The following is a 13,824-nucleotide window of genomic DNA, read 5'->3' on the forward strand; positions in this document are numbered from 1 at the left end:
TCAAGTTATCATTTTGGCTAAATGAATGACTTACGGTAACTTAAGATTCTATTTTGTAATATCCAATGTTTTAAACCTTTGATGTTTAACAAACTTTTCAAAATCAAGCTCTAGATTATCATGCTAAATCAGCCAATACTGAAATTGTTTAAATATACAATTTGAATGAACTCCATGGTTTAAGTCAAATTACCTGTGATAAGCCGTTAGTTACCAGTGCCATGCACCTATATTGGAGAAACAACTGGTATTCAAGAGGACCTGAGTCCAGTGTTAAGCATGGACTCATGAAGAACCAGGACGGCCACCTTGTCCTTCCTGAGTCCTTAAGCTTTTGTTATTAAAGGTTCTGCATTCCATGACTCATCATGGAAAAGATAAAATAATCCAAATCATACTGATGCGGTGACTTACAAATTGTGGAAACAGTTTAAAACCAATGTTTGCTTCCATATTCCTGGGAAGACAATCAAAGTTTCAAGTGTATTTGTCTACCTGATGGGCCATTTAAACATTTATAAAGGGATTTCATTGTATTGTCATTTTCTTTTCTTTTTTTTCTTTTTTGAGACGGAGTCTCGCTCTGTCGCCCAGGCTGAGAGTGCAGTGGCGTGATCTCGGCTCACTGCAAGCTCTGCCTCCCGGGTTCATGCCATTCTCCTGCCTCAGCCTCCCGAGTAGCTGGGACTACAGGTGCCCGCCACCGCGCCCAACTATTTTTGTGTTTTTAGTAGAGACGCGGTTTCACCGTGTTAGCCAGGATGGTCTCGATCTCCTGACCACATGACCCACCCGCCTCGGCCTCCCAAAGTGTTGGGATTACAGGTGTGAGCCACTCGCCCAGCCTCTATTGTCATTTTCAATGCATGTTTTCTGGCTGTATAAAAGCTTTCACATGCATGAGGGCTAATATTATAATAGTATATTATGCTACAGTGTATTTTTACCAGGTAAAGCAAGCTTTTTATAGGTCACCAAGGACAATCCCTTCACAATCTAGAACCTGGAGATTAGATATTCTTTTATATATTTTATTTATTTTTTTTGAGATAGAGTTTCACTCTTGTCGCCCAGGCTGGAGTGCAATGGCACAATCTCGGCTCATTGCAACCTTGCCTCCCGGGTTCAAGTGATTCTCCTGCCTCAGCCTCCTGATTAGCTGGGATTACAGGTGTGAGCCACCATGCCCAGCTAATTTTTGTACTTTTAGTAGAGATAGGGTTTCACCATGTTGGCCAGGCTGGTCTCAAACTCCTGACTTCAGGTGATCCACCTGCTTTGGCCTCCCAAAGTGCTGGGATTACAGAAGATTGGATCTTTTTTTTTTGTTTTTTGTTTTTTGTTTTTGAGACAGAGTTTCGCTCTTGTTGCCCAGGCTGGAGTGCAATGGTGAAATCTCAGGTCACCGCAACCTCTGCCTCCCGGGTTCAAGCAATTCTCCTGCCTCAGCCTCCTGAGTAGCTGGGATTGCAGGCATGCGCCACCACGCCCAGCTGATATTGTATTTTTAGTAGAGACAGGATTTCTCCATGTTGGTCAGGCTGGTCTTGAACTTCCGACCTCAGGTGATCCACCCACCTCGGCCTCCCAAAGTGATGGGATTACAGGCATGAACCATTGCGCCTGGCCTAGAAGACTGGATCTTCTGAGAACATCAGAGAAAGACTGTCCTTGCTGTCCATACTACAGCAAAACTCTGGAGCCTTGAACCTTGGGTTCATAATCTCACAACTGAAAAGGGTCCTTCCACACTCCTGGAACAGTACACCCACTGGAACCCTTAAGGTAAAACTGACTAGAAACGTTTCTCCCCAGAAGAAGATGGCATCCTTGATATGAACAGCTTTTCCCAAGATCACAGATGAAGACCTCTATCACGAGACTCTTATCTTTGAATATTTTTTCCTTGCTTATGCTTCTATGAACAATAGAAATGAAAAGAGGGTCTGTTATGTGCACTTATAGGGTATACTTTTATTTGTGAAGGATTTTACAGGCGGCCTTTTACATGAATAACCTTACACTTTAATAGATAAGAGATGAAGGCCCAATGTAGGTGATAAACTTTAGTGGTACATATGTTGCCTCATAATCAGTCAAAACTCCGCTTAACCCACATCATGGATTAAAGAGAACACTGCCAGGAGGCCTTCACTGTTCTACAAGGACATCATTTGTTAGGTCCTTTTTCCACGGTTTAGAATAGAAAAGGCAATAATTAGAACTATCTCCCTCATAATAGGCTCTACAGAAAATGCTACTTTAAAGGCTGTTACACAACAGACTTTAAATTCTCTGTGAAAGTTATGCCAGGTCGGGTACAGTGGCTCATGCCTGTAATCTCAGCACTTTGGGAGGCCAAGGCGGGTAGATCACCTCAAGGTCAGGAGTCCAAGACCAGCCTGGCCAACATGGTGAAGCCCTGTCTCTACTAAATATACAAAAGTTAGCCGGGCATGGTGGTGCATGCCTGTAATCTCAGCTACTGGGGAGGCTGAGGCAGAATCGCTTGAACCTTGGGAGGCGGAGGTTGCAGTGAGCCGAGATTGTGCCACTGCACTCCAGCCTGGGTGACAGAGTGAGACTCCAGCTCAAAAAAAAAAAAAAAAAAAAAAAAAAAGGCATTGTAGTGCAGTCTGTCACTGACTTGCTATGTGACTTCAACCAACTCGTTTGACCTTTTTTTTTTTTTTTGAGACAGGGTTTATTTCTGTCACCCAGGCTGGAGTACCTGACCTCCCAGGCTCAAACAATCCTCCTACCTCAGCCTCCCGAATACTCTGTAGACCTAATTTATTTTTTGTAGAGATGAGGTCTTTGTTGCCCAAGCTGGTCTCAAACTCTTGGGCTCAAGCAATCCTCCCACCTCGGCCTCTCAAAGTGCTGGGATTACAGGTGTGAGCCATCATGCCCAGCCACACCTATTTTCTTTAACTGTAAAATGAAGGTTCTGAAACTAAAATCACTAAGGATTCTTCCCAGCCATGGAGTCTTTATATTAATATAAGAATATAATACTTCAGTTTTTAGGATCCCCCCTCACTAAGTGCACTTAAACAATATATGTTATGCCAGTTAATTATCTCAATCTTTGTGTGAATGTCAACTCTTTTCTCTAGAAAGTCTTCTGGGACTGTCTAATGGGTGTCCAGTCTGGATTAGGTGTGGTCTCTCTCTATAAGTACTGAGGACTAGTCTGTAATATACTGTTATGCAATATTTATGTTTATTTAATAATTATTCCTTCTCCAGTAAATTTAAGTTTCCCGAAGTATTTATAAGTTACATAAGTTCAACACTTAAATAGTACTTAGCATAGGTATTTAAGGAAATTAATGTTCAAGGCTATCGCTGAGTGGGGGAAAAAAAACAAAAAAGGAAATGGATGATGTTCTAGTATTAAAAACGTCTGCAGGCGGGGCGTGGTGGCTCACACCTGTAATTTCAGCACTTCAGGAGGCTGAAGCAAGAGGATAGTTTGAGGACAAGAAGCAACATAGGGAGACCCCCATCTCTACAAAAAATTAAAAAATTAGCGGAGTGTGGTAGCATGCATCATGATCATGCCATTGCACTCCAGCCTGAGTGACAGAGTAAGACTTTGTCTCAAAAAATAAAATAAAAATAAAAACTTCTCCAGTAAAAGTAGCCTTTTTCAGAAAGCAGTCATTACAAGTGGATCACTAAGGAATTTGAAGGTTGCATTAATATTAACTTTTAAAGCCAAATGTCTAGAATAAAAGTAGACGAGACACACTTTACATAAAATTTATAACATTTATTTAGGCAAAAAAAAAAAAAAAAAAAAATCCCAAAACGAAAATCTGTACACATAACATTAATAATTAAGTGATGTCCTGATTTAAAATATAGCATGATTCATTGTACAGAATACTCCCATTCATCTGGTCATAGTGAAAACAGTGCCTTCAGTCCAGATAATTGAGAGTCTTTGAAATATACACACTTTCCAATGAATTTTTTATATCCTTAGAAAGGAGTTAAACTGTTCTATCAGAATTCAAACAAAAGATAACTTTTCTCACACTCATAAGTCAGAGAGAATTTGACAGTGGGAATTCTACAGAAGTTAGGAATTTCTTAATTTTTATTGTTGCAGATAATCTGAGAGTATAAAGTTTTTAAGGAAAAACAATGCTCTTAAGATCCTGCTTTATTAAAGTGTCTCAGCTTTCATTAGCTAAGTAGCTTCTTCCTTCTAGGCTGCTTAAAATAAGCTTAAAAGGACCCAATTTGAACAATTTTTCCCAAAATAAGTCCACAATTAAGCACATAATATTAATCAAGTAGATTTATGATTTCCCACAAAATAATTTTGATAAATTTGGATTCTGGAAATATTCTTAATAGCCATTCTGTCTAGCTGTAAAGTTACGCTGTGCTATCCAAAAGAGCTTTAGAGTCATGAAAATCAGCGCTGATCTTTGCAAAATGTACCCCAAAAAAGGGGGAGAGAGAAAAACAGGAAGAAAGTCTCTTTCTTAGGCTACCAGTCAGTTAACAAAGTATCTTAGGTTAAGATTTGGAAACCAAAGAATGCATAATTAGGAGTGTACCATGTCATGCAAAGTCTATGAAATACTAAATAAGGTAAAACAATTACTCATTTAAAGCACAATGAGCAAATTTTCTTATCATACGGCTATTCTCATCACCGGACAAAGGCTGGTTTTGCATTATTCCAAAACAAAACAGTTCGTGAGTGAATACTGCAAATTAAAAACTGCCAATACATAGCAAATGATAAGGACTAAGCATCCATTATCCACAAACTCATCTGAAACTGCTATCATGGATTTGAGAGGAAAACTAAAAGTTTGCAAACCTCTCTGGGAGCTGTGTCAAAGTTAGTATTCTGAAGCCCTAGCAATACAAAGTCCCCAAATAAGTAAAATACAGATAAAAGTGGAAGAGCCTACATCAGCTCAAAGTAACATACTTCCTTTAACTTATGCCTTCAGTTTAATAATACTGTTTATACCACTATAAACATTGTATAATAACCAAATAATGTAAACATACCATTAGAGGGCAGGAGAGGGATGGGTTTCACCATATACGAAGAGTATAAGTTTGTTTTCCCTGCTACCTCTTTTCAACCCTGGGTGCTGCTGTACATTGTTCTATGGGGGTAATGCATTTAAAAACACTAAGCTAAATCTCTGGTAAATTAACCTAATTTAGCACATAAAATATGTTTTCATTAAAATGTGCTCAAAAGGGATAGGAAGATGGCCCGATGTTATGTTGATGCATGGCATAATTAAAAACACAGCTAAGACCAGGAGCCATGGCTCATGCCTGTAATCCCAGCACTTTGGGAAGCTGAGGTGGGAAAATCACTTGAGGCCAGGAGTTCAAGACCAGCCTGGGCAACACAGTGAGACACCATCTCTCTATTTATTTATTTATTTAACACAGCCAAGTAAGATGACTGGGGAGAAAACAGGTTAACACAAAAGGTCCCACCTGTAAGGGCAACTTCTTAAAGCTAGATATATAGAACTGATGGTTTTAAACATAAAACCTGACTATGTGGAAGTTTGCAAATGAAACATATCACGAAAGCAAATTCCCATGCAGCTTTATTCACCTCCATCATTTGTAATCTACTTAAGGTGACTAGTGCCACCATAAGGCATTACTATCCTGGGGTGACAAGAGGCAATATTTATAGTCAATTTCTGATACTGGGGGTCTGATACGATTTTTTAAAATCCTAAACTAACTAAGATCAGTAGCCACGGAATCACTGGCTTGAGGGTAAACTAATCCCTTATACCACTTGATTTATTTTATTAATTAGTTAATAATGCAGTTAATTTTCTTTTTTTTTTTTTTTTTTTTTTTTTTTTTTGAGACAGAGTCTCGCTCTGTCACCCAGGCTGGAGTGCAGTGGCCGGATCTCAGCTCACTGCAAGCTCCGCCTCCCGGGTTTACGCCATTCTCCTGCCTCAGCCTCCCGAGTAGCTGGGACTACAGGCGCCTGCCACCTCGCCCGGCTAGTTTTTTGTATTTTTTAGTAGAGACGGGGTTTCACCGCGTTAGCCAGGATGGTCTCGATCTCCTGACCTCGTGATCCGCCCGTCTCGGCCTCCCAAAGTGCTGGGATTACAGGCTTGAGCCACCGCGCCCGGCTAATGCAGTTAATTTTCAACTGCAAAAAGAAAAAATTATTTTGTGGAGTAGAAAGACCACAGCAATAATTACTTGAGGCAAAAAATAAAATGCCTTAATTGTATTTGCTCAAATCTGTTGTTTTACTCAATGATACCAATATGTATTATTGTAATCTATTTTTTAAAAATTTTCCTCATTATGCCCTAGAACATCACTATACTCTTAAAAAGTCAAATTCCATTGCCTTTAGTAGATTTCCTTACTGTTGCTTGTGGACTGATGTAGTGATATTTTACATTGGAGCCCACCAATGATTTGAACAATGAGTGGTTCAACCCTAGTCTAAATTGTGCTTGAAATAGCACCTCTAAGCCACTGAGAGATAACACTCAAAGGCACCAATAACAGTTACATTCTAGTCTACAGGTGCAAAAGGGAGGCCTTGTAGATTCTAACTATAGATACTGGCCACTTATGCCTCATAATTCCAACATATACATCCACTGTATTTTAGCCAGATTCAGGACCTTACAGACAATTCTGTGACTTAATTCTATACACAATTTTAGGAACCATCCCAACTGCGAAGGCACTCAAATTTTTATATATTTGGGATGTAAGAAATTATTTTGCTTTTAAGACTCAGAAATATCTGGCCACTACTGATGTTTACAAAGTAGGAAATTTAGCCTGTAGTTCCAGCTACTCCAGAGGCTGAGGGGGTAGGATCACATAAGCCCAAGAGGCTGCGCTGAGCTAAGATCGTGCCACTGCACTCCAGCCTAGGCGACAGAGTGAGACTCTGTCTCTACGAAAAGAAAAAAAGTAGGAAAGTCTCCTAAAATCTTAGTCTCTTAAAATCTTAGCTCACTGCAACCTCCACCTCCTGGGTTCAAGTGATTCTCGTGCCTCAGCCTCCTGAGTAGCTGGGACTATAGGCACACAAAGCCACCATGCCCAGCTAATTTTTGTATTTTTAATAGAGACAGGGTTTCACCACATTGGCCAGGCTGGTCTCAAACTCTGATCTCAAGTGATCCACCAAAATGCTGGGATTACAGGCAAGAGCCACTACGCCCACCCTTGCTTTTAAATATTTTGGATGCTTCATCTATTAAGAAGTTATTCTGAGTAAAGAAGGGATTTACTGTTTTCTGTACACTTTTAGCCATTTCTGAAAAAAAGTTTGTAGAGACAAAAACCTAGCATTAGCCTGTAAAGAAATATGCACTTTTGTCTTTAACAGCATAGAACAGAAACTTGAAGCCAAACTTCTTAAATAGGCTTTCCCTTAACTACACTAGATAAAAGACCTGGAAATGGTCAACGTATCTAGCAATTTCCAAGCTACCACAGGCCATCTCATTTTCTTAACTTCGTCTTAGACATTAACATTCAGAAAAGGAAAAAAAAAAACCTTTTAAAAGAATTCTGTATTTCGTCTGAAATAAACTTAGTCTGTGAAAATTTATCTTATACCTATAAAAATTCCTTAAGCCAATTAAGTCAGCATTAACCCAGTATTTAATATGGTTTTCAGTGACTCTAAATATCTACTTTCTTTTTTGAGTCAGAGTCTCGCTCTGTTGCCCAGGCGCCACCACACCCAGCTAATTAAAAAAAAAAAAAAAATTTTTTTTTTTTGGGTAGAGATCAAGTCTCACTATGTTGCCCAGGCTGGTCTTGAACTTCTGGGCTCAAGCAATCCTCCTGCTTCAGCCTCCCAAATTGCTGGGATTACAAGCATGAGCCACTGCATCTGGACCTAAATACCTACTTTCTTCTAACTCAATTTTCATTCACATGAAGAAACTCCAAAAAAATTCAAGTCTGATTATTGTGATAATGGTATAAAATGTTTGTCAAAAAATGTCATCAGTGAACTAACAAACTAGCTCCTTTCTAAATTAAAATGCTTCTGAATAATCATTATAATTTAAATATTCCATTTTAAATACCTATTGAAAACACTGGCCATCTATGAAAAAAAAATGTGGTTATCTGCAATTGTAGATTGACTTTATTCACAAAATAAAATTTTAAATGAAAAGTAAGTTTCTTGGTGACTTGCTATCTCCCAAGTGCTATTACTGATATAAGTGATTCTTTACTATACTGTATCAGATACCTTAAGGAAAGGTAATTGTCTAAAAAATAATCCATCAAAAATATGTGCTGTTATGCACTGCAAGTAGAATCATTACATTTAACCACTTAAAGAGTTTAATTCTTTTCTTTCATTTTTGGCAGACGGGGACACTTTCTCCAACATGAATACATTAAGAAGATAGACATATTTTGAACAAGAGATTTTAACTTTTCATGGCAAAATTTACTGGTGTCAATTGTATTTTAACTGAGAGGTTAACACCATGTTGTTTATTCCACTGAACAAAAATGATTTTGAAATAGAGGAAAAGAATAGCCAGTTTTGACTGGCGATAATTTTTTAAAATCACATTTTCACAACAATACGACATATGGAGATGTAGACAGTCTTTAACACAGAGTGCTGTAATATTTTATACTGTGGTGCTTGGGGAAATATTCCTAGAGAATAACCAGCAGTCTGTGCAGGAAGCAGCAGTCCACGCTTCTAGGTATAAATACGGAGAACAAGCTTCTGCTCACCGCCTCAAGAGAGGTAGACTCCTGAAGGGTAGCCTGTCTCATTTTAAAACCTACACCATGAAAGCAATTCCCAGTTCCTACACTCTGTTCTCCTTTCATAGTTTTTCTTTCTCATACATCTTTCCGCCAGCCATCCAGGCTCCTGCCAGTGATTAGCTTCCACAAGATGATCCACATTTCCCTTCTTTCACACTAAGAAGGACATCTTATAAAAGATACACAGATAGAGAAGAAAGCCATTTTATACAGAAGCAGTATAAAATTTACAACGGAAGCAGTGTCAGAAATCAGGTCAACAGCTTATATGAAGCTGCAAATTGACTGGAAGGGACTCTGAGATCAGAAAAGTCTGGCCTAAGGGTTCGTGCAAACTTTACCATAAAACTAGAATCTCAAGCACAAGTAAGTTCAAACACTGAAAGATGTGGAAAATTTCCTAAAAGGCAATGATAAAGGAAGAGACCCTTCTTGACTCATAAGTTAAAAATCACAAGACAAATTAGGGACTGTTCACATGGGCAGTACTATACATTACCAATCCCAAACTGATTTTATGACTCCGGTCATAGAAACCCCCAAAACATCACGGAGGGTAAGATATTCCAAATGGACCAATCACAAAAAGGATTCCTGTAATTCAATTATCCAATACTTATGGCTATCAATTTAGTCTGGCTTGGGGCTGTTTTTTACAGGGAGGTGGCCTCCCATGGCGCACAATGTGTTTTTCTAAGCTATCCAGAATGGCCACAGCAATCTGTTGGACATGGGGATCAGTATGTTCATGATCTTTGATGTTGTATAAATGCTGCAGTCCTCCTTCTTCAATCAGCATGCTGCAATACCTTGAAGCTGAAAAAAAAAAAAAAAACACCACAAAACAGGAGAAATAGCTTTTCTTAAAACACTTAAAATTATTCCACAAAAAAATGACTTCTAAGAGCCATTTTTTTTAGGTGTTTTGTTATTGATCACTAACATGTTACAGCTTGATAAAAACCTCTATACTGAGTTATGTCTACAGTGCAAGGCCTACACATTCAATCAATAAATAGCTAGCTTGCTTTTTCTAACCTCAAGACATACACAATCTGTATTAAAAAAAATAAAAACAATCTTAACTACCTTATCTTTGACCCAAAATCACAGGTAAGTGTTGTTATATTTTTATGCATTTCCTATGCTTTGTTTTTTTTTTTTTTTTGCTTTTTTTTTCAGACAGAGTCTTGCCCTGTTGCAAGGCCCGAGTACAGTGGCGCAATCTCGACTCACTGCAGCCTCCACCTCTGGGGTTCAAGCAATTCTTGTGCCTCAGCCTCCCGAGTAGCTGGAAATACAGGCACACGCCACCACCCCTGGCTAATTTTTTTATTCTTAGTAGAGATGGGGTTTTACCATGTTGTGTAAACTGGTCTCAAACTCCTGCCCTCAAGCAATCCTCCCGCCTCAGCCTCCCAAAGTAATAGAATTACAAGGCATGACCCACAGTGCCAGGCCGCATTTCCTATGCTTTTTAAAAACCTAATGGCAATCATACTGCACATACAATTTTTTAATTTTTGAAATATTTTCTTTGCCTTTTTAATTTTTTTAAAGACAGTCTCATTCTGTCACCCAGGCTGGGGTGATCATGGCTCATGCCCAGTGGTGTGATCATGGCTCACTGCAGCTTGCTGTGTTGCCCAGGCTGGAGTCCAATGGCACAATTTTGGCTCACTGCAACCTGTGCCTCCCGGATTCAAGCAATTCTCTTTCCTCAGCCTCCTGGGTAGCTGGGACTGTGGGCACCAGCCACCACACTTGGCTAAATTTTTGTATTTTTGGTAGAGGTGGGGTTTTACGAGGCTGGCCAGGCCGGTCTCAAACTCCTGACCTTAAGTGATCTGTCTGCCTCAGCCTCCCAAAGTGCTGGGGTTACAGGTGTGAGCCACCACACCCAGCCAGGTTAAAACATTTTAATACAAATAGAAGTGAATTCCATTTAAATATAAACAAAATAAGCCCACAAGGTAGGAACCTAAACTATCTTGAGTTGGAGACAAAATATTCTAACATTCCTCAAATTACAGTGTATTTTAGAAGAAATTATTCAGGGCTGTCATTCCATAGAGTAAAATCAAAATAACACTAATACCTAAAAATATTGACAAAAATAAATACTTGTATAAAAATGAACTATTATTATTATTATTATTATTATTATTATTTTCAGACAGAGTCTCACTCTGTCGCCCAGGCTGGAATGCAGTGGCGCAATCTCGGCTCACTGTAACCTCCACCTCCTGGTTCAAGTGATTCTCCTGCCTCAGCCTCCCAAGTACCTGAGAGTACAGACATGTGCCACAACACCCAGCTAATTTTTTGTATATTTAGTAGAGATGGGGTTTCACCGTGTTAGCCAGGATGGTCTCGATCTCCTGACCTCGTGATCCACCCGCCCTGGCCTCCCAAAGTGCTGGGATTACAGGCGTGAGCCACCACGCCCAGCTGAAAATGCACTATTATTTACTAATTATGTTTTATTTTCTCCTACTGAACTGTGAAAGGTCCATTCCTTGAGTCATGAGGAAAGGAACCTATAGATTAGAGACTGGGAATATTATCGGATCAACTGTTAAGAAACTCGGGAGTCCTCAGAACCTGTGGGTACAGTAAAAGGAAAAAGACTTTAGGGGAGAGACAGTTTAACGTAGCTAAAGAGGCAGTTTTCGATTCATGAGTGAACAACTCTGTTTCTGGGTAACTGAGGAGGAAGGGCCGGATAAGCCTCCAGGTGGAAGTTCAGGTGCGTACAAGGCAGCTTTCTCGGTCACATCCCATTCACCAAATTACTCTTCTCTATCTGACACAGAAGAGCTTTTACTGCATTGATTTTTTGTGGTATGCTGTGAGTTTTCATCAAAGAATACAAGAGAAGGAGCCGGGCACGGTGGTTCATGCCTGTAATTCCAGCACTTTGGGAGGCCAAGGCGGGCGAGTTTGAGACCAGCCTGGCCAACATAGCGAAACCCAGCCTCTACTAAAAATACAAAAATTAGCCAGGCATGGTGGCACGTGCCTGTAGTCCCAGCTACTCGGGAGGCTGAAGCAGGAGAATTGCTTGAATCTAGGAGGTGGAGGTTGTGGTGAGCTGAGATCGTGCCACTGTACTCCAGCCTGGGCAACAGAGCAAGACTCTGTCTCAAAAAAAAAAAAAAACCCAAGAGAAAATCTCACAAAATGTTACTACTTCTGCTATAAGGATATCGGTAAAAACAACTCTCACATATCCTATATAAGACCCTTTATAGTATGTCCCCTATTAATGTCCAATAGAAGAAATTTAATTCGTAGTTAACTGCTCATAAAAAGTTTACTCTCCCCTCCCTGTCTCCCCCGACAAGGATATAGAACATTTTTTCTCTCTTATATGGAGAACTATGTCGCTTTTTACTTGCAGCAGAGCCACAAAAATCCCTATGCATGGCCTACAAGTCTACATTTGACTATTTTCCCTCTATCCTAGAATTTTTTTTTTTCTTTTTGAGACAGAGTCTCACTCTGTCACCCAGGCTGGAGTGCATGGTGCCATCACAGCTCATTGCAGCCTTGACTGTCCGGGCTCAGATGATGCTCCCACCTCAACCTCCCAAGCAGCTGGGACTACAGAAGCACACCACAACGCCCGGCTAATTTCTTTTAAATCTTTTATAGAAACTAGGTTTCGCCATGTTTCCCAGGCTGGTCTCAAACTCCTAGGCTCAAGCGATCCACTCACCTCAACTTCCCCAAATGCTGGGATTATAGGCATGAACCATTGTGCCCGGCCCCTGTAATTTTTGAAAAACTATTTTTCCTTACTTCTAATTAAAACTAAAGGCCGGGCGCGGTGGCTCAAGCCTGTAATCCCAGCACTTTGGGAGGCCGTGATGGGTGGATCACGAGGTCAGGAGATCGAGACCATCCTGGCTAACACGGTGAAACTCCATCTCTACTAAAAATACAAAAAAATTAGCCGGGCCTGGTGGCAGGCGCCTGTAGTCCCAGCTACTCGGGAGGCTGAGGCAGGAGAATGGCGTGAACCCAGGAGGCGGAGCTTGCAGTGAGCCGAGATAGTGCCACTGCACTCCAGCCTGGGCGACAGAGCAAGACTCCGCCTCAAAAAAAAAAAAAAAAAAAAAAACTAAATATAGGCCAGGCGCAGTGGCTTACACCTGTAAGCCCAGCACTTTGGGAGGCCGAGGTCAGCAGATCACCTGAGGTCAGGGGTTCAAGATCAGGCCAGCCAAAATGGTGAAACCCTGTCTCTACTAAAAATACAAAAATTAGCCAGGTGTGGTGGTGCAGGCCTGTAGTCCCAGTTACTCTGGAGGTTGAGGCAGGAGAATCGCTTGAACCTGGGAGGTGGAGGGTGCAGTGAGCCGAGATTGTACCACTGCACTCCAGCCTGGGTGACAAAGTAAGTGAGACTCCATCTCAAAAAAAAAAAAATATATATATATATATACACACACACACACACACACACACACTTTACTATTAAAGTGGTTCTGTGTATTTCTTGTGTCAAATCATTTGTGGAATGAGTTTATATTAATAACTAGGCCATGCTTGATGGCTGACGCCTGTAATGCCAGCACTTTGGGAGGAAGAGGCAGGCGGATCGCTTGAGCCTAGGAGTTTGAGACCACCCTGGCCAACATGATGAAACTCCGTCTCTACACACACACACAAAAGGCAGGCATGGTGACATGCACTTGTAGTCCTAGCTACAAGCTGAGGCGGGAGGATTATCTGAGCCCGGACGTCAAAGCTGTGGTGAGCTGTTACTATGCCACTGCACTCCAGCTCCAGTTTGATAAGAGAGAGACCCTGTCTCTAAATAAATAAATAAGAGTTGCATCGCAGCTTTCAAAGAATAATACAGAACCTGATTCAAACACTTTGCTTCTTCAGAAACCATGGGTGCTGGGAGTGACATCTTGAACAACAGAATTTTGGGTGAATGAGAATTGGGTACTGAAATGTACCATAAACAGTGGAACTACTTAAGACCTTTTACTCAACAAATGG

The 13,824-nt window shown here is 40.5% G+C and overlaps 1 protein-coding gene across 1 annotated transcript in view; it reads right to left on the reverse strand.

Annotated features, from left to right (window-relative positions):
- Positions 1 to 2,679: 2,679 nt before the first annotated feature.
- ZYG11B (zyg-11 family member B, cell cycle regulator) overlaps positions 2,680 to 13,824 on the reverse strand; it is a 104,651-nt gene continuing 93,506 nt past the window's right edge. Inside the window, exon 14 of the mRNA XM_007978734.3 lies at positions 2,680 to 9,624. Within this exon, the coding sequence (XP_007976925.1) occupies positions 9,434 to 9,624 (191 nt within the window). The 3' untranslated portion in view covers positions 2,680 to 9,433. The remainder of the gene's footprint in view (positions 9,625 to 13,824) is intronic.

This window comes from Chlorocebus sabaeus, chromosome 20, assembly GCF_047675955.1.
Source record: "Chlorocebus sabaeus isolate Y175 chromosome 20, mChlSab1.0.hap1, whole genome shotgun sequence".
NCBI lineage: Eukaryota > Metazoa > Chordata > Mammalia > Primates > Cercopithecidae > Chlorocebus > Chlorocebus sabaeus.